Raw genomic sequence first — 25311 nt, forward strand, 5'->3', positions numbered from 1 at the left:
TACTGTGGTACTGGGGCACCTGGGTGGCTCAGCTGGTTAAGTGGCCGACTTCAGCTCAGTCATGATCTCACAGTTAGTGAGTTCGAGCCCCGCGTCGGGCTCTGTGCTGATGGCTCGGAGCCTGGAGCCTGCTTCGGATTCTGTGTCTCCCTCTCTCTCTGCTCCTTCTCTACTTGTGCGCTCTCTCTCTCTCTCTCTCTCTCTCAAAAATAAACACTAAAAAATGTTTTGAAAAAAAATAGTGGAATACGTTGTTCAATAGAGAACTAGAGTCAAGAAAGTGAATGAACTAGACCAGGACTTCCTAACCAGGGTGGTTTGGCCCCTGCCCCTCAGGAAACGTCGGGCAATGTCTGCAGGCCTTCTTGGTCACTGTAACAGCCTGGAGTGCTGCTGGCCTCCAGTGGGTAGAAATCAGGGGTGCTGCTAAACACCCAGGATGCATAGGACAGCCCACAACAAGTAACTACCATCGCCCCCTTTACGTATCTGCGGGGGATACATTCCAAGATCCTAAGTGGGTGTCTGAAGCCATGGACAGCACTGAAGCATACACATACTGTGCTTTTTACTACACATGAATACCTATGACAAAGTTTAATTTATAAATCAGGCACAGTAAGGGGTTAGCAACAGAAAATAACTGAATAATTTTAGCAATATACTGTAATAAAAGATGTAAATGAGCCCCTCTCTCAAATCTTACTGTCCTGTACTCCCCCTTCTTCTTGTGATGATGTGCGATGATCCAAGGCCTAAGTGACGGGATCAAGGGGGGTGAGTGATGCAGGCATCGTGATGTAGCATGAGGCCACCACTGACCTTCTCACAACTCACCAGAAGGAGTGTGGTGTGCTTCCAGACCACGGGAAGCGGAACCACGGCTATGGGGGGACTACCGTAAGTGGCCCCAAGTATCGAGAGAGCCACAGTTTAAAGATCCTGTACTAGATCTTTGTGAGACAGTCCTCAAACCACAAAACTGAGTTAAAAACCAGCAAAAACAAGGGGCCACGGGACTTACACAGTAACATCATGTAGGTGAAAGTTAAACAGAACCAAGACTGCTTATTGCTAATTGAAACGTATGTGTGTAGCAAAGTATAAAAATAGGAAGGAGAAGGCTACACGCCCATTTCAGAATATGGATTATGGGGTGCCGGGGCATGAAACGTTACAAAGGGGGGCTTCAAATGGAACTGGTATCATCGTGTTTATTCTACCCCCTTCCACCCAAAGAAAACCAAGCGTAGTGAAGGTTAATGCACATGTAACAGCTGGACGGCGGGTACACGGAAGCTCACTCTGGCCATCTCTGTACTCTTCTTCTACACCCTTGACACAGTCAACAACGAACAAGCTGAGGAGCAGGGTTGGGGGCCGCGGAGGCTGGGCAGACAGACCGACACAGCAGGCAGGAGGGCAGGGCTGGGACCTTCCCGGGGGGGGAGCACTCACCGGCCCGCGCAGGTCGATGAGCTCCTGCCTCATCTGGGACACGAGGGCTTCCTTGGCCACCAGGGCCCTGTGCAGGCGCTCGTTGAACTCAATCAGCTCGCCGTGCATCTCCGCCACCTGGAACACACAAGCACCGAACGGTGAGGCTCAGAGGGCAGACTCCCCTCACCCAGGTCACCTGTCCCACCTTCTCTGGGCCTGTCACTTGTCAGCAAGGCACCGGGAGGTTGTTTGGGCTGGAGATAGAACGCCACTCACCTGTGACTCGTGCAAATCCACCTGTAAGGTGAACACATCTTGTACTTGGTTCATTTTAACACTACAGAATCTACAGTCGGCCGTTCAAGGTCAGGATGGTGCTGTTATCGGGTTATTTGGGGCCTAAGGTTTTCTCCTTCATGGACACTTTTCTAGTGAAGGCTTTCTTGCTCATCTGAGTTGGGCCTGCCAAAAATTACGCTGCTGATGGTACAGCTGGACTGACCGACCATTTCTGTTCCTCGGGAACTTGGTTCTGAAACCCGAGAAAATAGAACCAGAGCTCAAAGCGATGGGAACAGTAATGATGACGGACAGAACTGCAATGGCACAGCTACCCCTGAATTACTGCTTAGTCAACGCCAGGAAATCCTTTCCATGTGCTGCTAACATCTTTGCTACGCGGGCTCTATAAGGCAGGCGTTGTCATTTCTGCCTTACAGAAGGGAAAGGCTGTCACAGAGTGGAAGAAGCTAGCTCAAGGTCATACCGCTAATGAAGGACTGACTCCAGGACCCTGGCTCTCGACCACTGGGCTACCTGCCACGATTCTACCACTTCCACCGTGCCCCACGTGCAGCCCACTTGATGGTGGCCCACGGTGAGCCCTTGAATTTTTGCACGTTTATTCAATGCCCCCAGCTCACCCCAAAGAAACAGAAACAGAGGTTGCCATAAGGTAGGCTATGTTTGATGTACAGAATCAACAAAAGACCTTTCCAGCTATTTGTTTACAAAGATGTGTTCCTGTAAGGCCAAAACATAAAGTAATTTCCCTGATTACATGAGCAATCTTGACCGGGCTTAAAATCAAATTCAACTATAATTTATTTAAACTTTTTAGAGAAATGTGAGACGTCCTCTTGCCATGCTCTTCAGGAACGTTCAAAGAAGAATCTTGCAAGTATCTTAAAGAGAACCCCTCTCCAGGGCACCCAGGTGGCTCAGTCAGTTAAGTGTCCAACTTGGGCTCATGATCTCATGGTTTGTGGGTTCACCCTACACTGGGGTCTGCACTGGCGGCGTGGAGCCTGTTTGGGATTCTCTCTCTCTCTCTCTCTCTCTCTCTCTCTCTCTCCTTCCCTCCCTCCCTCCCTGTCCCCAGCACCACTTGCACTCTCTCTCTCTCTCTCTCTCTCTCTCTCAAAAATAAATAAACAACCACCACAAAAGAGAATCCCTTGAGAATGGAGATGCCAGGAGACCCTCACCTAACCCTGTGTCCTTGCTTTTCCCAAGAGATGACCCCCTCCTACATACCACAGACTGCAGCCAGGTACTTAGTATAAACACTAGTCAAGACAAAAATATTACCAGACCATTTGTGATAAGTATTATATATGAAATATAAAACATACCATCAGAATAAAGAAGGGATCTAAGGACGCTTTTGTGGGAAAAGAAAGGATCATTAACCTAAGTCCTGATGCCTCAGGAGGAGTAAAGGAGGGCCTCCCTTTTTTTCTATTTTTTTTTGATATGTCGTTATATAAAAGGTAAAAGGCATAAAAGGAAATACACAAGATATTACCATTAGTCAAGGGACAGATTTTCTTTCCATTATTTCTACTTTTCTTTATTTTTTAGTTTCCTGATAATGAACACTGTTCCATTTACCAGCGGGTATAATCACTTGGGCTCTTTAAAAGAATTAAAATTCTTGGCCTGAAACTAAAGGCAGCCGTGGTACAATCAACATGAAACGTACCGAGCTCCCGATCAAATTCTGAGGCTTCCTTCGACTTGCTGTGTGAACCCCCACCCTGTCCACGGTGGCCCCTGTCTCTCAGGTGCCCACCTCTTTCAAACCAGTGCGACATGCACGGTGAGAAGGGCCGGAAAGACACTGCAAGTCCCATGCAATTAACAACGGGAGAGTAAGTCAGGGAGCCCCTAACCAGGGTCCTTGTATATAGACCCAAAATTACTATCCCTTTTGCATTAAAAAAAAAAAAGCTTAGGATGGTCTTCTTGTGGCCTTTCACAAACACACATGGTATCACTAATAATGCGTGTGTGGATCCTCCACACAGAAATCACGTAAATCCCCCCTGAGCCTCCTTGGGCCTAAGAATCCGTTTACCACACAGTAAACAGGAAACTGTGACACAACTACCCATATCACTGCTAAATACCTGCCAACGTGCCCCCACAAAATAGAGCTTTAAATAAATGCCACTGTCATTTCCAAAGCAAAGCAGGGCTTTTGCTTTGTTTTTGTTTTGCTTTGTTTTGCAGGGGCAGCCAGTGTTGAAACAAATTTTCCATAAATGCATAAAACATCGACACATCCCAGCTTCAAAGGGTATTTATCACGAGCTGTTCTCTTCCGCAGCCAGAAGAGTGAGTTGACCGTGTCAGACGAAGCTTTCATTTCACTAGGGAAGGAGGCAGGGGGAAGGGGTGGAGATCCAGGGGAAGAGAGGAGACAAAATTCGATGCGCTCATTTCGAGCAGCCGTGAAAACTACAAGGTTCCCTGTTATTCAGCCAGGCTCTGAAACTCTGAATTTCTGTACGAGAGATCCCTACACACAGGCACTGAGACACACAGCTTTCGTCTTCCACAAACCATGCCGAGCATGCTGTTCCGTGAGTACCTCCTTCCAAGTCCAGTGTAACTAAAAATGGATTCAAGTCTCCCAGAGCCTCCAGACCAAGTGGAGATCATAAAAAACGAAAGCAGGAAGCTCAAGCACTGCCTGCTGGAGTTTTTATTAGGCTCCAAGGGTGCTTACAGGTCCCACCTGACCATTCCTGATTTTCAGCAGCCACAGAAACTCGCAGGGAATGGGGAGGGAAGGACATTAAGTAGCTACCCTTTAAGACCCTCCTCTACCAAGCAGACCCAGTGATCTTCCCAAAGCAACATCTGATGCTGTCACCTGCTGCTTAAAACCTTCAATGCTTCTCGCTGCTCTAAAGATAAATAAAACCCAAACACCTTTGAGATCTGGTGCCGGCCTCTCTCTAACCCCCCATCGCTTGCCCCCCACCTTTGGCATCTAAAGTCACTCAGACCCACAGATCTACATCCCATAAACGCGCTGAGCTCTAGGAGGACGCCCTGTAGACAGGGAGGAGAAAGGCACATTCAGCAGAGGAAACTTCAGTTGCAAAGGCCCCAAAGTTGCTGGGGTGGCGTGGGCAGCTGAGACAAGGCAGTTAAAGGCTCAGATTCCGGTGCAAGATAGGCCTGTGCTTGATCACTTACAGTGAGGTCTAGGGCACATCACTTAACGACGAGGAGCCTAAAGCCATTCACCTATGAAATGAGGGTTCAAAACCATACCCACTGCATGGGGCCACGGAGCTGCTGCCTTGAGCGGGTACACTGTGTCTGGGCATGGTGAGCGCTCAGTGAGGGAGAGAGAGCTGGCCTTCCAGGATGGGTGATGGCATGGAAGGGAAATAAAGGAAAAGGATGCCTGCTGAAGCTGGATACAAGGGGCCACACGTGCTCTACCATGGAGCTCAGCTGTGGAGACAGACTCCTTGTCCCCCACTGAGGCAATGTCACCAACAGAATTGCTAACCACGTGTCAGGCCCTGTTCCACGTGTGGTGGGGGGAGGCAGGTATGTCATGGGGTTCACACCCTCCGGGTCAAACAAACTTACAGCTCAGGGAGAGAGAAAGACTGGGGAAGAGGACAGGGTGTCAGGGAAGGCCTCCCCCAGAGAGAACAACGATGGTAGGTAGAAAGATTCAAGAAGCGTTAAGTCACGGGCGATCTGGCAACATCTATCCAACTTTTACATCACTCACCTGTGACCTGGCAAATCTCTGTTTGGGAGTTATCTGGTGCCTCTCTACTTGCCCCTGTGCCCAAAGCACCAGTTTAACTCCAAACAGCTGGAACCCACCTAAATGCTCAACCACATGGCTTGGTAAGACTTCACCAGGCTCACCTCCTATCTCCCACCTCCAGCCCCTGGCAGACATCACTAGCTGCTTGCTGCACTCCTTCCTCAAGAAAACACTCAGGCAGGCATTACCAACCAATCAGCATCTGGGTCTGTGGGAGACCCCTGCTTGGTATCCCTGGCCTAAGGGATGCGGGAACGTGCCATCAGGAAGGTGACATTTGAGTCGGGCTTTGGAAGACGATGCCTTTGGAACGTCAGGGGACTGAGCAATCCATTCCAGCTGGAGCATCAGAGAAGATGATTTCCAAAAACAAAGCGGCTGTGAAAAAGCCTTTAAGTCTGTGAAAATCCCAGGAATTATCATAATTACCTGCCAAATCATGAAAGAATTATAAATTTTTTTTAAAAATGCCTCTGGCATTTCCTTTGATATCAGAATGATCTATCTAATCACATTCAAAGCAAATCATGTTTCTCTCTCCCTCAGCTACCTGATTAGACACCTCCCTGATGAACGACACCACGACACCCCCCAAATTTTAACAGCAACTGAGGCTGTTCGGGTCACACACCCCCAAGGATCCAAAAATATTCACTGAGAGGTCTCAGTATCCTAAGTTTCATCAAACGCACAAGCTCTTCTTTGGTCCCATGTACACAGGCTGCAGGCAGGGTTCGAGAACCTCTCTCTGGGATGAGGACACTGCACCTGCTCAGTGAGGACAAAGCCCTGGCCAGCGCCCGCCCGTCTGCATTGGCTTTTGAGCACCAACTGCATGCCACACCTCTTCCAGGCGTTATATCCTTCCGTTCACAGGATCCTCGCTCCGCCCACATGCCTCCTGGAGGCTGGGCGTGCCTTCCTAAAGATGAGCCTTGGGCTCAGAGAGGCGGGGCTAGGGGACTAAGTCTCAGAGTCAGAGGCGGGAAGTGGCAGGCCGGAAGGCCCCCATCTGCGCTCTCTGCGCTCCACCTGGAGCTATGGAAGAAAGCTGTGCCCCTCGAGGGTGAAGGAGAGGAGGAGCCTGCCCCACGGGGTAGAGGGAAGCAGGGCAGTGCGGGCCAGAGGTTCCCGAACCAAGCTGATCATTAGCCACTTGGAGGGTGTTTGAAAAATACAGATTTTGAGAGGGCACCTGGGTGGCTCAGTTGGCTGGGTGGCCGACTTCGGCTCAGGTCATGATGTCACAGCTCGTGACTTCGAGCCCCGTGTCGGGCTCTGTGCTGACAGCTCAGAGCCTGGAGCCTGCTTCGGATTCTGTGTCTCCCTCTCTCTGACCCTCCCTCCATTTGCATTCTGTCTCTCTCTGTCTCTCTCTCTCTCAAAAATAAAATAAAATAAAAAACATTAAAAAAGAGAGAAAGACAGATTTGGGGGCCTCACCCTCAGAAATTTTGACTCACGGGAGTAGGAGATCCAACCAAGTACTTTCTGAAGGCCCCACAGGCCATGATGATCACTCAGTTCTGGGAGCTGCCTTCAAAGTCACACACAGGGTATCAGCTGCAGTTGGGCTCGTCCTGACTTGCAGAAAACCTAGCTTTTCCGCTCCTATTTGCAAAACAGCGGTGTCACGGAAGCGTCTCCACTTGCCGGCTGTCCACTTCCAACTCCTCCCGGGGGTGAACCAGGCCACGAGCCAGAGAATAACTACCCCAGGGCGCTAACAGCAGCAACTGGCACGCGCAGTGTGGCGGGCGGAACGCTCGGAAACGGCGCAGTGAGCCTGCGGCCGGTGCTACCCAGAGGGGCCCGTGAACCGGGGCCCAGATGTGGAAGGAGGACCGTGGGCTACCAGAGTGGGACTAGGTAAGAACAGAAGTTCACAGTAAAGAGCTAAAAATATTTGACACAATTTCATGTTGCAATGCAATCCAGGAATTCCATAGATTTTCTGGGGGTTTTTTTGGAGGGGCGGGGGGGGGGCGGTTTTACATAGGTGTCAGTCTGCAAAAAATGGGAAGTTCAAGAAAAAACCCCAGTTGTGCCTTGCATTAACAATTATCAGAAACAATGATGAGTTAACGATGAAAAATGAAGCCCAACTATGATCGTTTTTAGATGAGATTTGAATTCTTTAAAAAGAAAGAAAGAAAAAGAAAGAAAGAAAGAAAGAACGAATGAACGAACTGGGGCACCTGGGTGGCTCAGCTGGTTAAGCATCTGACTCTTGATTTCAGCCGAGGTCACGATCTCACAGTTCTGTGAGTTTGAGCCCTGCATCAGGCTCCGGGGGCTGACTGCGAGGAACCTGCTTGGGATTCTCACTCTCTGTCTCTCTGCCCTTCCCCTGCTCGCACGGCCTCTCTCAAAATAAGTAAACTTGAAAAAAACAGAGACAGAACCAACACTATCAATTGTCAGTCTATCAGATGGATATGTGTTTTCTTTTTCAATTTTATTTTGCAGCAAGAGGGAAAGAGGGAGAATTTCAAGTATGCTCCCTGCCCACCTCAGAGCCAGATGTGCAGCCCAATCCCACAATCCTGGGTTCATGACCCGGATGGAAATCAAGAGTCACACGGTCAACCGACTGATCCACTCAGGTGCCTCTGTGTTGTTTTCTTGTACAGTGTCAGTCTGGGCTTGAAAACTAAACAAATTTAGGAAAGTTAACTAAAATAATGAGTATGCAGACCCAGCCCAGGACACAGGTCTCAGAAGTTCTGGGGAAAGTATAGCTGTCATCACTTTCTTTGACCCCCGTGTGTTGAACTTTTCCTACAGTTGCCTGATCATGCCCATTCTCCAGGGGAGGAAGGTGGGGCTCAGGAACTAAGGAACAAACTGTCTCAGGTCACAGAGTTCACGAGTGACAGCTGAGACGAACTCAGTCATCACGGCTCCACAGCCCACAGTCTTTCCATCACGTGGCCCTTCAGGCGATGGATAAATTAGCCAGCAAGAGCAATACTGTGACTGTGTGTGGACAGAGGAAGCCCGGGCTGAGAAAGGCTGAGAGCCCCCTGTAAGGGCACAGGGCTTATTCCTACCAGGGTCACGACTCTAGACCCGGTCTCCTCCTCCTCCGCCGGGGCCATGAGACCCCCAAGGTGAGAAATGAGGGGGCATTTTGGACAGCGACCGTGGGGAAGGGGCGTCAGGCTCACAGGGCAATTCCTCGGCACGACAGCTGCTCTAGCAATGCTTTAGAAAGCACCTCATCGATGCCATGGCTCCCTGGGAGGCGATGCTTTCACTTGGAGTTTCATAGCTAAGGAACCTGAGGCACAGAGAAGATAATCAACACCTTGCCCATGACCACACGGCAAGCCGGCTGCGTCAGAACCAAGATTCAAAGTTCTGAGTCCTCCTTATGGACTCTCCCCACTGCCTCTCCCTCCACCATCACCAGGATGCTAGTGCAGTCTCCGCAGCACGGGGCCGCCAGGAGTGATGGACCCGGACCCAGGACGAGAGCACCGGCACACTCACACCCCCCATGGGACAAGGTGCTGTCACACACACACACACCCCGCTTGAAGAACAAGCACCAACAGACACACACCCTCCAGGAAAAGGCACATCAGCTCTACAGGGCACGCTGTCACCAGCATGAAGACCTCCTCCCACCGCCCTCGGAGCCTCCAGACGCCCGGCCTCGGACCATTTTACAGACACCCACCCCGAGAGACCCTGGCAGTAAGGGAAAGAGCACCCAGAGGGAGTCAGAACCCCTGCTAAGGCAGACCCTCCTGGGGAACTCAGGGTCCAAGGGAGAAACTCAGAGAAGATTCCGGGAGCACCCCAGCACCAGGGCAAGCCTTCTGCAAAGTGTTTGTTGCTTCCTGTGAAGACGTTTTGGAAACTAGTTTCCAAGTGACGTCACATGAAGACACTCTGAGGGGCTGTCAGATATTACTGCGGGAGGTTCAAAATCAGGATGGAGTACAGAAAAATAAGGGGCGTGGAGGTCAAACCCAGGCTCTGTCTACTCACTGCTGTGTGACTGCAAGTAAATAATTTCACATCTCTGATTCTTGCTATGTTCTTTGTCAATTGAGGACACTGTCCCTTACTGTACAGGTTTGTCATGGGGAACAGAGAAAGAGAGTTCGGCCGCTGTCCAGTGCCGGCCCCAGGGAACGAGCCCTAAGTGATCACAACAAGTACTTTCTGGGGTCAGACAGCGTTGCGGGGGCCTCATACATTAGCATATACAACCCGCCTGGGAAGTGTAGCTCTGTGCCCATTATACAGACGAGGAAGCCAAGGTTCAGAAAGGGCAAGCGATTGTCTGCAAGAAGGGGTGCGTGAGTCCAGAGCTCACAGTCCGGGGTCTCCTATCTTCCCAGTCTCTCCAGCTTCCTCCTTCCTTTGCTCCTTTCGCTTTGCTCCTGCTGGTGGGAAGGGGGGCTGAGCCCAGGAGCCGTCCACGCCCTCCCTTCTCGGCGAGGCAGCAGCTCTGCTACCTTGACACCGGGCCTCCTCGACAGCACGTCATGAAGCTGTCACGTGACACCCTCGGCCGAAGCCTGTGAGGCAGACCCTCCTCCAGGTGCCACCGAGATAGGACCGTGTGGGCTCTGTCCGCAAAGTCACTGAGATAAGTAGTGACTGGGGAGGAAACCCTAGTGGTTAGTTCAGTTTGAAAGAGCTTGCCTTCACCTCCTCTGTAGCGAGCCCCGCTGTGCCCGCAGCTCCAAGCTGGCGAGAAGTAATACTTGGAAACATCTGGCTGGGATTACGATTTCATGGGCGGGGGGCGGGGGCCCGGGGAGGGGAAGAAACACCCAGAACTAACAACAGCTCAATTAATACCGGGATGTCGCTGAGAAACACATGTTCAGGTAGCTGTGACAGGTCCGCCACGGAGCTGCTGGGTCCCAGTCCCTAACACGTGGGTCCTCACTTCTCTTGACGCACGACCTTTCCGAGAACACACAGGGGCAAGCCGCGGAGAAAGGTCACAAGGAGCAGCAGCTGCGCACAGCCCAGATAACACCTTTTCTTCCCTGCCTTTGCTCATGGCCCTTCCAGAGCAAAGGCAGAATATTGAGAAACCGCGGTAATAAGAGAGCAGCCGACACCTTCGCGGCGGTTGCTTGAGACAAATGAGGAGGAAGAGCAAAGCCCGACAAAACCATGAAAGATGCGCTCACCCGGGAACAGCACAGACGCGTCATGCGGCCGCGAAGCTTTGAAACAGGTGCCGCCATCCATCCCCCGTCCTGCTGGAGCATCAGCACAGAGGCTGGCCGGCAGGGTGTTCAGGGCGTGCGCCCAGAACCAGGAGACCTTTCCCCCTTCCTGGCAGAGGCTTCAGGCAAGTCGCTTTTCCCTCTCTGGGCCTCAGTTTCTCATCCATAAGATGAGGTTGATAACAGTGTAAATGTCACAGGGCTTCTGTGACATTTAAAGGACTTACCACATGAGGAGGGATCAGCCTGGAGCTTGGCGTGCACTAAGTACTCCATACTGTTAGCCGCTGCCTGCTATTAACCAGGTGCTACCAAAAGCAGCCAGTGCCAAAGGCCCCGCACGATCTACAGCTTGAACCCCCTCCGGATGCGTTTCCTCTCTTCCAGCCAGTCCCCCAAGTCTTGGTCAGAAGCACCCTCATATCCCACCTGGACAAACATGGTAGCCCCTGCTGCCCGACTTGTTCTCCGCCCTGCGCGCGAGCTGATGCTCAAATAGTCCCCGTAAAACCCAAACCAGACCACACTCCTCTCTGCCTGACACCTGTCGATGAGGTGGACAAATACGACAACAAGATGCCTGCAATTTACCTCAAAATCATATGGAGGGGGTGGCCAAGGAGGGTCGGCAGGCAGCAGGACTGGCCAAAGAGAAGGTGCCGGGTGGGCAGGCAACGGTCATGGGGAGATATGTTATACCATTTTGTCTGCATTGAAATTTCTCCAGAACCCCAAGTTTCATAGTAACTTTCAACGGCATCCCATTAATTTCCTTGGCATAGCATACAGCCAATAGAAGGAGCAGAGACGCGGGAAGGGGAGGGGAGAAAGCATCTCAAGGGAAAGATGGCCACTGACCAAATGACACTACATGCTCCCCCTCCAACAATCCTATCTACTCTTCAAACCTTGACTCAAATCTCTGTTGATCTCCTTCCCCCACTCTTCTGATCCATTCATCCACTGTCTCCATAAATGATTCATCAACAGTAGCAAAAGCGGCTACTGTTTTCCTAACACTTAATACAGATGAAGCATCTGCAGGGGCACAGATAAAGGATCTTTTGCAGAGGTAAGAAAAAGGTGTGCATTCTGAGTAGCTACAGTCTCATGAAGCCTAAGCTCGGTGAGCGTGGTATGGGCTACATATAGCTCCTACTGGTCCCCGAGCACATGCCCTTGTGCAGTATACAACCTGTACAACTGTACACAGTGGCCTGAGACATTCTGCCAGCTGCCACTGTTGCTCCCATTTCACAGGGGAGGAAAATGAGGTCCAAAGGGGATAGAATGCTTCCCCATAAGCACAAAGTAGTTACTGCAATAGCTAACACCCGGATCCACACACTCTTTGTTACACGAAACTCCCACAGAAGGAGGTGCAGCAATGGTGTGGCCAGTCTTCATGCACCCAGCAGACAACGCTGTCTCCCACGCAATTCACAGTGTCTGCATGGAGTGCAGATCTCTGTCTCCATACATCTGACTTGGGATCACTGTCAAGTGACCCAGAAACTCCCAGGGCTTATTTTTGCGGGATTAGGGGAGGGTCAGCGGTTGGGAAGAGGACAAAGTCTCCTTTCTGGTAACACAGGAGATAATGCAGTTCACCTGGCATCACACAACGGGTGCAATTATAACCCATTACAAGTACATAACCCTGGGGAAATGGATCCAGAATTACGTTGAACAGCTTTGCTGGCCTCCCCTTTCAAAACTACCGCTGTTACAGGCCAGCTCACAGAGGCCGACTACGGATTCCCAAGGACCCCACAGTTGGAAGGCAGCTCCACGGTGGCCCCATCCACCTCCGAGCACAGAACACCTTGTCCAGCCTGCAGGCCAGGCACGACAGGCAGTGGAGGAGGAAGACGAAGGGGGCGTGGGGTGGGGCGGGGGGTTCCTTCCTCACTATGAGCCAACAGGTCCTCGGCACGTACTCTGGGCCAGACCTGGTTCTTAGCATCACCCACTCATTCATTAGCTCACACGCAGGCAACCTGTGAGGCCCGGCCACAGCATATTCCCTTCTTTGGAAACGCCTGAAAATGCGCACACTCATCCCTTCCACAAGTTTCTCTGGACCATCTACCGCCCACGAAGTCCTGTTTTCAGTACTGTGGACAGCAGCCAACACGAGAGAGAAAGCCCTGCCCTGGTGGTTTCTGTGTTCTAGCTCCGTCTCCAGGGAAGAGACGAGGAAACCGAGGCTGACAGAGGTTAAGTCCTAGTCAAGACGGATCCTCAGAGAACTTGGAATCCAAACCCGGAGCCCATGCTCCCAGCTACCGCGGGTACAGTCTCTTGCGGCTCTGGGGTTGTTATTTTATAGAGCTATTATTCCTGAGGCCAGATGCGCCTCCCCGCACACTTCTAGAATTACTTCTTCATTTGCTCATTTAGCCACTCGCACTGTCCTGGGTGCCCCGCACCAGCGGTGACCCTCAGGGACCCCCGGTCTCCACAGGATTCAGCCTCTGACAGTCCCCACACCGTGTGGCCTGTGGTGCGGCAGGAACATGGAGGAGACGCCCCTGGGGGCCTGGTAGGGGTCCGCAAGTTACATCACATGGAAGCTTGCAGGACAGGAGGCACGTGGAACAAGATGAGAGCCAGGCCCCCATCCCCAAGCCCCTGCTCTGAGCTCTGCCTGCTCAGCTGTGAGGTGGGGATCTGTCACAGGGAACAGCCTTCAGGGCACCCAGGCCAGCACACAGTAGGGCCTCAGCACAGGACAGCTGCTGCTTGCTCCGCAGAACTAGCCGCCAGACCCAGGAAGTTCTACAATATCACGGATCTAACACTCGCTCCCCATTCCAGAGGTTTCTTCAAAAAATATTTCACCCTGGAGTGTTGCTTTAACATTTATTGTGCAGGGTGCTGGAAAGCACAGAATTTCATATAAAGATGTAAATTCTGAAATTATATGGCTCTTTGTCATATTCCAATGTCTTCGAGAAATAAGGGGAGTCCAGCCTGCATTCTTAATCATGTTCCTTCAGAAGGACTACAGAGACCTCCTGAATATTTCAAACACGGCTCTGTGTATTATGCCCAAGTTTCAAAACAAAGACAGTAAATGAAAAACATTAAATTTTATGAGCTTCAGAAAAAAGTCTTTCTCCCTGGAGAGTCCCCTTCTCATACCACATGGCACTCGCCTCAAGCTGAGAGAGGCCCCCTTCAGGTAATGACCGCCCAGTTTCTCCCTGCGTGGAGAAACCAAGTCACTACCCATGGGTGAGCTGGGGCCATGAACACCTGTACAGAAGGAAGAGCGTGCTCAAGTTTCAGCAGGCAGTGTAGGGTAGTGGTCTGGACGATGAACTTGGACCTGGAAGACCAGGGTTCAAACCCTTATCTGCCAGTGACTTGCTGGGTGACCTTGGACAAATCATTCAGCCTCTCTGGGTCTCAGCTTCTGTATCTATAAGATGGTGGCAACAGAATCATGTAAAGTCATAGGGTTGCTATTAGGATTCAAAGAGTCCAGACACAACGAGGGCTCAATAAACAACGGGGCAATTAGGATTCAGATTCTCACAGCCTCTGGTCACACACGAAAATGTGTGCACCTGTAAGATTTCTTTATGCGCCATGGTCCTCACAATGGAAAGACAAGACAGAATGGTTTAGAAAGCAAACAAACCAACAACATGGAGTTTCAAGGCAGAGAGACTGGGTTTGACTCCACGGCCACACTCGGCCAGGTGTGTCCCATGAACAGGAGATACTAATTCCTTACAGCTCTGAACATTTCTAAATCTCACTGTGGACACCATACCCTCTTCCCTCCAATGGGTGCTCGTGATGTAGCCAAGATCCTGTGTACTTTGAAATACCGAGAATATGGCCGGCTGGCAGCAGGCGCTCAGCAAACATCAGTTACCTTTCCCCCTTCCGCAGAGGCCCACAGGGGATGCAACTTTTTTCTCTGGGTCCCTTAAGCCCATGACATATTTAGTGAAGATAAATGCAACAGTAACACAGTCCTTCTCCACAACTGACCCCAACAGAGGGCCTCAAACGTGATTCGTCCGGGTCTTCTACCACTTGAGCCACTGGTGACCAGGCGAAACCATGCCCCCTTCCCCAGAATCTGGTAGAAGCAAAAGGCAGTTCACCTGTTCAACACGGAGTACCAAGGTGGAAGGGTGGGAGTGAGGCCTAAATCTCTCTCGCCACCGGCAGAAAGCACTGGTCTGCAGGCGGCCTGAAGGCCCGAGCCCTCGGCTGCTCTAGCCCCGAGGTGGCAATGACCGACCGTGGAGTCGTGGCAGGGAGACCAGTGCTCACCTTCCCGCCCCGGGCTCAGCTGGGCACGGGCGCCTGGCTACTCTGGCTAATGGGCTCCAGGGAGAAGTCACACGGGTCCCTTCTGAGTCTCAGCCAAGGGCTGCTGCTCTGTGCCACTGCCACACTGAGGAGGCCACAGTCTCCACCCGGGGTGGCCGCACAACAGGAGAGCCTCCGGCGGCCCAGGTTCCTGAGTGAGTTCATGGGGCAGAACACTCCCACCCTTGGCCCTGGACAGCTCGTGCTGGACATCGGTGTCAATGGAAGTGCGCTTTTATTACATTAAACCCCTGAGACTGGGGAGTGCTCATTACTGCAGCAGAACCAAGCCTATCCTGACACAATCCTTCCAGGTCACAAGCTTGGATGTCCCGGACTTGTGGGCCTGCAAGTCTGCAGAAGGGCATAAAGCCCGGAGAAGCACGTGAGAGGCTGCCTTACAACAAACACCCATGGGAAGTAGGGATCACGTTCCCCCCCTCATCACCGAGGAAGCTAGATGGGACAGGTTACATGATACCTCTCCATTCCACACGTGTGCAAACATCTCCTCAGATGTGTGCAAGCTTTCTGCCTCCCAGATGGAGATTCTGAAAACCTCTTTCGATGCCCCCGGCCAGGCGTGTGGTTTTAAACACCATCTGTACACTGAGGACCAATCACTGTAAATCTTCGGGGGAAGCCCGGATGCCCATATCCCACCGCTCGCCCATTTCCTTCAAAGTAAACGGCCTGAGAACCAAACCTGACTTTCCTCCCCTTGCAGATGTCCCCGTTAGACCGGATGACGATTCACTGCCTTCCATTTGCGTGGGCCAGAAACTCTGGAATCCTCCTAGGCTCCTCCTTCTCTTGTGGCCCATACGCAACCCAGAGCAAACTCAGACAGCTCTCCTTCCAAACCAAGTCTAGAACCGGCCGCCCTCCCTCTCACCGCTCCCCACCAGCACGCTGGTCCAAGCCACCACGCTGTGTCACCGGGACTCCTGCAAGAGTCCCTAGGTGGTCTCACCGCCCTCTGCCCTGCCCACCGTCCACCTGCTTTCAACAGAGTGCCCAGTGCACCCGCACTGTCACTGCTCAAAATCCACCAGCAGCTCCCACATCACTCAGAGCTAAAGGCATGTCCCAACAAGGGCCTAGGAGGCCTGACCTGACCAGGCCCTTCCACCTCTGCCCTTGTCTCCTACCACGGCCCCCGACACCGTTTCCAGCCTTACGGGCCTCGTTTCTGTTCTTTAAACACAAGGGCCTTTGCGTAGGACTTTCTTCCCCCAGATAATTAACCACCTGGCTCATTGTCTCTTCCACCCGTGGACCTTTATTCCTGGCTTATCTCAGTATGACCTTGAACGTTCACACTGTGCAAACCATTTCCCCTTACCCCCATCACTCCCCACCCTCGGTCTGATTCCGGTACAACCCTGCCTATCAGCCGATTACGCATCTTCATGGTCACTTTATCCGCACAAGAAGTAGGCAACAGGAGGGCAGGGATTCTGGTAGTGTTCACTGCCATACCCCCAGGGCCCCAAACAGTGCCTGGCACACAGCAAGTGCTCCATAAGTGTGTGGAACACGTGGAGAGAGAGGAATATAAATCACTTCTAAGCATTTTTTGGATGTGAGCAATGTTAAATGTTTAAGCGTTAGAAAAGCAAATACTAGGGGCACCTGGGTGGCTCAGTTGGCTGAGCATCCGACTCTTGTTTTCGGCTCAGGTATTGATCTCAGGGCTCACGGGATGGAGCCTGGCACCCGGCTCTGCACTCACGGTGTGAAACCTGCTTGGGATTCTCTCTTTCCCTCTCTCTCTGCTCCTCCCCCTGTTGGCACACACTCTCTCTCTCTCTTTCAACATAAACTAACAGTTTTTTTTTAAAGGGAAAAAAAGAAAGGTGAATATGAGGCACCCCCACAGTTCCTTCCACAAAGAATGATCTGCACCCACCACCGCCAGCTGCAATGCAAGTTAGTGACGCAGAGTGAATGTGTCCCCGGCCGAGAGTCCTATGTCCAAGCTTACCGAGCATGTGACGTCGTTATGAGGTGGGCCTTTGGGAGGGGACCGGTCATGAGGATGGAATCCCATGAATGGAATTTGGGCCTGTCTTCCACCATTCAGGCTGCTAGAACAGTATTTGGGTGAATTCCAAAAAACAAAAAACAAAACGTATTCCTCAACTGTTCTAGAGGCTGCAGGTCCCAGAGCAGGGTGACAGCAGGGCTGGGCTTTGGTGACGGCACTTCTCCGGGCAGCAGACTGACATTGCTCGCAGTGTGTGCTCGCAGGCGGAAGGGGCTGGGGGCTCTTGGGCATCTTTCATTGGGGCGCTAGCCTCACTGCTGAGGACTCGTCCTTATGATCTAACCGCCCCCCATAAGCCCCACGTCTGAATACCACCCCCGTGGGCACTAGGTTTTGGTGCAGGGGGGACACAAACGCTCAGACCATAGCGGTGTCCTTACAAGAAGGAGCAGCAGAGCTTGCCGTCTCTCTCCACCGTGTGAGGAAACAGGAAGACGGTGTCTGCAAAGCAGGAGGTGGGCCCTCACCAAGACATGGACCCGCTGGAGCCCTGACTGGGGACTTTCCAGAACCCAAGGTCTGCTGCTCACACTGGGGTATCGTTTCAGCAGCCTTAACAGACCCAGACAGCTCACTCAGGGGAAGAGGAGAGTCCCGTGTGGGGTGGGAACCATGAGCCTCAGGCCGTCGCCAGGATTCTCCTCTCTGGCTGGCCCAGCTCACACGGGTTCTGTCGATGGCTCCGGGACTCCTGGGTCCTATCTTGCGGGCAACATAGCTCAGCTCACCGAATCACCCAAGGCAATGGGAAGGTGGCCCTCTCTTCCTTTGCCAGATCGTAGCACTGAGCCTGCAACCTTACCTCTTCTGGTGCACTGGGGCCTCGCGCTAGACCAGAGGTGGTGCGGTTCAGGCAGGGACTGTGCTTTTGTTCACCGCTGTATCTCAGAGCCAAATCGTGGTGCCTGACACCGTTGAGGCTCAGAAATCACCAATAAAGGGATTGGGTGGGGGAGGGTCACCGAAACAGCCCAGCAGGTGCAACCATCATGGCTGCCCTCATTCCTATCTGCTTACAGGACCTTCTTCCACATCAAAACTAAGCCTCTCTCTATGCCTGTTCCATGGGTTCTGGCACCTTCTGTGGTGATGTTTTGCACGGACACCAGGGATGCTTTCTGACCCAAGACTTTTGATGAGGGAAAGGAGGTGTGAGGTGAGCAGAAAGGGGGCAGGCTTGCAGGCAGGGGGGCCTCAGGGCGGACCCACCTCCACGGCCCCCAGTGTGAGATGTGGCAGGCTGACGGAGCTTCTGGGCCTGGGGCTCCACCCTGAAGGAGGGCGCTGATGCCTGATCACTGGGGGGTGTCGACGGTCAAACCGTGTACACAGAGCTCCAAGGACAGTGCCTGGGGTATTACAAGTGTACCACACACAAGAGCGAGGAACAAAGAAGAAAATAAAAGAGGCCACCCGCTCCTGAATGCGGGCTTCCCAGAGGGCACACGCACTCACAGAGGCTGGTTCTGAAGCCAAAGGAAAGTTCTGGAGCCTTTTCGACAGAGGCAGCCGTGAATTTCCGAACGTGACATCATCTCTGGACCGTTCCCATGTCGGAGAAATCTCCCTGACACTCTGGGTCACCGACCCGGGCCCTCCCAGGCACGAACCACGTCCAGCCCCACCCCGTCTGTGTCAACAGCCCGTGCACTGCTTTCCTGAGGTCACGGCTCGCATCCTGCACAGGGAGGATCTCCGTCTGGCAGCCCACAAGGCAGACGCCTTCGGGGCTCTCTCATCCAGAAGCCTCTACCCACCTGTCCATGGGGCGTGATCACTCTGCCTTCACACCTCAGCAGGCCACGCATCTCCTACGGAGCGGCTCCTGCGGCCTCCACCTTGTGCCTGGATCCTTCTCTCCAGCCCCAGAAGCTCCCCCAGCTCAGGGACACTGTCAGGCTGACCTCAGTATAAATCCCGTGATGCCCGGCCCTCTGCACTGCACACGGGAGGCCCTCCAAGTTCGTGTCTGTGACTCAAGTACAGAGGACCAGGGCCAGGCACCTGCAGCCAGTGCAAAGACGACCAGTATCAGCCCAACATGAGAGCAAAACTCCTGATGTTGACCTTTACCCCTCAACGGGACAGGCTGCTCTGTAAGGCGGTGAGCTCCCTGTGACCACAAGATCGCTACAAGCAAAGGCTGGTCCCTGCCAACCCTCCCAGCCTATCCTCACACTTTTTTTTTGTTTTTAACTCACTACGCCCTGATACGATGGTCTCCCGGTCCCTCTGCTGAGCCCTGCCCCATCGCAGAGTCTCCCTCAAGCCTCCTTGCTCTTCCGTCCCATGACGGAGAACCCAGAGCACACGTTACCTCCTGGGGGTGGTGTTCCCTGACCACCCCGTCTACAGAGCTTCTTCCCAACAAGATGGGGTTCTGTGCCCCTCGGGCCTTCAGGTCACCCCTTCCCCTTACGTGTGGGCTGCACCCAGGGACGACTTCCGAACAGCTCATGGCAGAAGTTCTGCGACCCCACCACTAAGGGAAGTTACAGAAGACTCACCCCGTCTTGCTCTCACCCTCTCCGCCTCCCAGCGGCGGACACGTGTGAGCTGTTCTAAGGGGACGCCCCAGTGACCAGGAACAGAGGGCCGTGTGCGGCCCCTGGCCAGCGAGGCCCTCAGGCCCAAAGGGGAACAGGCCGGCACATTCACATGCCGGATGGCAAACCTTGCCACAGAACAACAAGATGTCTAAAACCACTAAGCGTGGGAGGCATTTGTTTGGTTTTTTTTGCACAGAAAAAAAACCCCTAGACTACCTTCTTGATTGGACGACTTGTTTTTAGTGTCTTCCCTGTGCTACGACATAAGCTTCAGAGAGGGAGGACCCAGTGTGGCTGGCATGCCCGGCAAAGGCACTCGCCATCTGTGAAACGGAAACAACGCCAACGGCATTTCCATGTCAGTCAGGTCAGAGCAGGACGTCTCTGGACTCCACTCCCTCCGGCGTCAGGGTTCTGGGACGTCGGCCACGCTTGGACGTGAGGCCCCAGCACAGTCCCCTGGGGGAGGCTCCTCACGGGGGCTCCAGCCATCGAAGCCAACACTCGAGCGAGCCTGGGAGACCGGTGGACACGGCTGACTGTGCCTGCCTTAGGTGAGCGGCGTGCACAATCCGTCGCACGAGCGGGGAGGACTCCTCCTCCCTCGTTTAACCGACAAGAAAACGGAGACCCACACTGCTCAAGTAACAGACAGCCACCTGCTGGTCAGACTCGAAGCCAGGTCTGTCTGATTCCCCACGTGGGGCACCTCCCTCCACACCAACCTGAACTTCACGTTCCTGCTTCGGCAAAGTTAGTCGGAAGGGCGGGGGCAGCTGTGCAGGTGTCCCCTGTCTCGGCGCCATTTGTCCTGGAGAAGGCACGGGCGTGTGACTTCAGCACCAATACACTAAGGCAGGCGCGTGTTGCTTTGTAAGTCAGGCCAGAAACCAACAATTAAAACAGGTCTTTCAACACGACCCGCTGCTCTCCCAGGGGCACGAACACACCAAATGTCACTGGCTTCGGTACGGGAAACAGCAATCATCCCAGGAGGACCCTGGGGATGGGCTGGGGGTGGGGAGGGGGCTGGACCCCATCAGGGCTCTGCCTGAGGGGGAGGTGTTCTAGGACTGGGACCATGTTGAGCCCGTGCCTGGCTGCAAAGGGAGGTAGGAGCTCCTCTCTACAGAAAGGATGCAGAGCCCCCACTCAGAGGAGCAGACTGGTCGACGCACTGACTGTGCCAAGGTAGGGTCTTCGGGGGAAAGCTGTTCTATTGCAACAAACACGTCTGAACCAATACAGTGGCGACAGCCACCATCCCCGCGTCTCCCCCATCCGGTGACAACACCTGACGCCCACACACATGGCCTCTGGCCTTCTGAAGGCGTCTCCCTGCCGTGAACTCTGCGAACGACCGCCCAGCACAGACTCCTCTTCCTCACAAAGCAACCTGGACTTGCCTTTGCGGAATCCAGAAACTAAAACAAAAGGAGACCACGTGTCACTTGCTATGGAAATGACCGCAAACCAAGTCAACGGTCGAGGGCCAACTTCACGGGTATGTGACCAGCGTGGTGGGCCCTTCGCTCGGGGCTTAAAGCCCTGTGCTCAGCACCTTGAAATTCTTAGTAATTTCACCTGTGAACTGATGCTGAGCGAAGCATGAGGGGCAGTGGGGTGTGTGCACGAGCAGAGGGACACGCAGAGTCCTGGCTGCCTGCTTCCCAGCCCCCACCTAGGAAGGGCCGCCAGGCTCCGCTCCCGACGGGGCCCGGGTACGGCACAGGCCCGCGCAGGTCACGCCGTGGCACTGGGCTCCTGGTGCCTGCGAGGGTCCACAGTCACAAGGAGTCTGAGGGTCCCCAAGGGAACGCGACGTTCAAGGGCCAATAAAAACTTTAAAAACCACGCTGACAGGTCAAGAGAGAGGGAAAGGGTGGAAGGCAGGAAGACGCTTCCATCCTACTTTTCCAACAAAGGCCTGCATTTTCATTCTGCACTGGGCCCTGCAGACTATGCAGCCAGCCGTGCCAGGGGCAAAGGACAGATCCAAAGGAGATATTTCTGTAACGCAGATGACGACGAGTTCTTACGACTCAACGAGTGAAACGGTCCCTGCGCCATTTCTCACCACAGGCATCTGGCAGGACTGATGTCGCCCCTATCCCAAGTGACTGGCTCAGGGACAGCCACATCAGAGTGCAGGAGAAGGCAGGAGACGGCTGCAGAGGCTTCTGGAAAGACTGGTGGGCTCCTCCTCCCTGCGGATGGTATGACCCGAGGCTGGGAGCTCCAGAGCTGCCAGGAGGTGCCGTCCAGGCACGGAGGTGCACACCCTGGGAGCTCAGCGGACAACAGCGAGGGACGTGGGTGCCTTGGTGACCACTCCCGAGCTGCCGGACTATGCCTCACCTGCCGCGGCCTTTTCTAGGACGTTCCGCAAAGACCGCTCTGTGCTGAAAGCAGAGTCAAAAATGGTGCCTTGGGAAAGGCAGACCCTCATTGGGAACCTTAAAAGATCTCGGGCTAGTAGCTCTGGGGACAACGTGGCACTGTGACGTGAACGGGGCTTTCGGAGGGAAGACAAACCTAGATCTGGATGCCAGCTCCATCACGCACTCGCTGACCCTGAACAGGTGACACAACTTACGTTCAATGTCATGTACTCAGGGTCCTTGTCTATAAAAGAGGCTACTGTTAACTGCTCCCTAGGGTGGTTAAGAAGGTAAAATTGAGAGAAAACCCTCAAGAGCCTGGCCAATCCTGGTTTTCAGTTACTATTCAGTCCCTTTGCCTTCTGTGGCTTCCACTAATGCCCGCCTCAGGGTAGGGCTACAGGAAAGAGCACTTCCTTGCACGGCGGTGTTCTTCGTCTACAACGGGAGGATCGAGGATTTGTCATTTGCCACCCTTTCAAAATATCCTTTAAGAAAGTACACAAGTCACTCGTTTCAGCACAAACCCCGGAAACAAAGAAAACACAGGATCGCAATCACTTTTCAATAAGAGAATAAAATTCTACAGTATTAGAGTCAACACTATGAAAGGAGCAGCCAGTGAGGCGGGCCAACATGCCCAGGCCAATCTGAATGGATAAAGGTGAGGGCGAACAGAGCTTCACATCCCCCACTGCAAGTTTTGGTTTCTGTTTTTTTGCTGTTTTTCCTGCCAAGAACGCTTCTGCAGTCAAATTTATTTCTGGCTCCCATGCCATCCTGGGATGCTGAGCAGAGACTGTGTTTTGAATACCGTGACTCTACCTGTGTTACAGTGAAATCCGAAACAAAACTTGCTCCCTAAGAGCTGAAAGACTGCAACACTAGGTAATCCCAACCTTCTGCTTCCTGCTCTATGAACACTCAGTGCCTCTGGGTCTCTGGTGATGGTCTCCTTTAACTTGATCTGAAACGTAAATATTGTTTTTCTACCTCACTGAACGCCAACCGGTTCTTCTTTGAATATAATGGTTCAACAAAGACAAAGTGTCCTCGCCCCCAGACCTGCAATGTTTGCGAACGGAGGCAGGAGAGGGTGGAGGGGGCAGGTGCCACGGCCGGGTTAAAACCCCGATCCCGCCAGCTGCGAGCTGTAGGAGCTTGGGCATGACGGATGCTCGCCAGGACCTGACATCCTCGCAAGTGAGATCTGGATAACCGTGGTAGCCGCAGGATGGGGCGACCATACGAAGCAACTGACGCGATCTGAGTGAGGCACTGAGCGCTCCGACACCAGGACGCACACTCTCGCAGCACTAGCGGCTACTACCGGGACGAATGAACACCGCTGCACGGAACCTTCTTTGACTGGCGAGCGAATTCTTCACCCAGCGACAGTTCCAAGTAAAACCCATTCTCCTCCATGTCTGCAAGAACCTTCCCACCACGCCCCAGGCCTGCCTGGAGTCCAAGGCTCTCAGAGACCTATGACCTACGGCCCAGCCGTGTAAGACAAACATGACTGAGCCCGGACGGTCCACAGAAACCGTGCTTCCACGGGACATCACCGTGGGGATTGCTGCTGAGGGTCCTGCTGGCCTCTCCCCATTACAATTTAAGTCATTTCCCACAGAAAGAGTCAGGAGACAGCGGTCCATGTCCCTAGAGGCACCTTGGCAGATTCCATTTTCTGGCACATAGTTGCTCAATCAATGTTGAGTGAATGACATACCTCCAAGTCTGTATATGAAATCAAACCTGAGAAACTCTTGCTTTAAAGGGGATTGGGAGGCTGATCATTTACAGCAAATGCCCACAGGGGCCAGGCAGGTAAACAGCTACACAATCAGGCCAGACAGGGGGCCACCTCCTAGAGAAGGGGCAGCGGATACTTAGCCCCAAGCAAGCACAGACCCACTCCTGATGGATCTTTCCACGTTTTTTCAAGAGAAATTGGAATTCAAAGATTTTATGGGGAATGTCTTGGTTGCTGAACACTGTCAGTAAAATCAATTAAACACTTTTTAAGTTTAGGGGCATCTGGGTGGCTCAGTCGGTTGAGCATCCGACTTCAGCTCAGGTCATGATCTCGTGGTCCTTGAGTTCGAGGCCCACGTCCGGCTCTGTGCTGACAGCTCAGAGCCCGGAGCCCGCTTTGGATTCTGTGTCGCCTTCTCTCTCTTCCTCTCCCTCGCTTGCACCCTCTCTCTCAAAAATAAACAAACATTTAAAAAACTTCAAAACAAAAAGGCCTGTGAACAAGCCCTTACACTGGAGCTGCTCCAAGTTAAGAAGGTTCATCTATGCTGTGCTTCCTTTTGAAACAGCCCATCCCAAAGATCTCCTGAGGGAGGGTTTTAAATCAACATACACATCCTGTCATGCCACTCTTCAGCCAAAACTTTTAAAAATGTGGAAGGGGGGTTTCAGAAGAGACACTCTCTTTGAAATACAATTTACTCCTTATTTTTTTTTGGCTGAAAGCAATGATCCCTTTGTTTTTATCTTTCCTAAAAGGGTCTCTGAAAAATGACCACCACCACCCCCCCCCCCCGCCAATGGTTAACCAACAGACCCACCAGCTACACGAGGAAAGAAGCACTCCCACGACACAGCATTATGGGCAGGGAAATGACAGCGAAAGGCACGGGGCACAGGCAGGCCGGATGCATCCAGTCCAGTGGCTGCTGTTAGTCTGCTGGGGCTCTCAGGACAACCCGACGGCTCTAGTTAAACGTGCTCTTTCCGCAATCAACATGCAAGAGCCATGCGACATCATGGGAGCGCCCCACTCCTGCCCAGTCCCCCGAACACAAGCTCTGTGGGGGATGCGGGAAGCGGTCCAAGGAGGGCCTTACCACCTGCTCGGGAGGAAATCCTCATCAGAGGATACTGTGACAAAGACAGACAGAGATGTGAAGTCAGACAGGACTGGGTCTGGACCTGGACCGTGAGCCCCCCAGGAGGGAAGTTCTCGTTCGCAGCAACAAGCCCAGCTCCTGAATTACTGCAGAGCCACCACGGGCACCTGATGAAAAGGTGCTGAATGAATGAATGAATGAATGTAGTCTGACCTCCTCACTTTGTCATCTCATGTCACTGGCGGAATAACATCACCTCTCTGAGCTTCAGGTTTCTTATCTCTCAAACGGGAAAAACACCACCACCATACACACAGCAGTCAGGGGACGATACAACAGGGCACCCGGCACTCCCCAGCTGTCATACATTCGCCTGCCTCCTTCCTTCCGTTCCCTCTGTGTTAACTGCC

The 25311-nt window shown here is 52.9% G+C and overlaps 1 protein-coding gene across 6 annotated transcripts in view; it reads right to left on the reverse strand.

The window, feature by feature from the left end:
- The window catches only part of SNX29 (sorting nexin 29), a 500159-nt gene that overhangs the window by 173758 nt on the left and 301090 nt on the right, over nucleotides 1-25311 (reverse strand). For all 6 annotated transcript variants that reach the window (XR_006198016.1, XM_042923016.1, XM_042923020.1 and 3 more), the window contains one exon: nucleotides 1459-1575. Coding sequence is in view for 5 of the 6 variants with exons in the window: in XM_042923016.1 (XP_042778950.1) it covers nucleotides 1459-1575 (117 nt within the window). In the remaining variant the exon portion in view is untranslated. The remainder of the gene's footprint in view (nucleotides 1-1458; nucleotides 1576-25311) is intronic.

This window comes from Panthera leo, chromosome E3 (assembly GCF_018350215.1).
Source record: "Panthera leo isolate Ple1 chromosome E3, P.leo_Ple1_pat1.1, whole genome shotgun sequence".
Taxonomy (NCBI): domain Eukaryota; kingdom Metazoa; phylum Chordata; class Mammalia; order Carnivora; family Felidae; genus Panthera; species Panthera leo.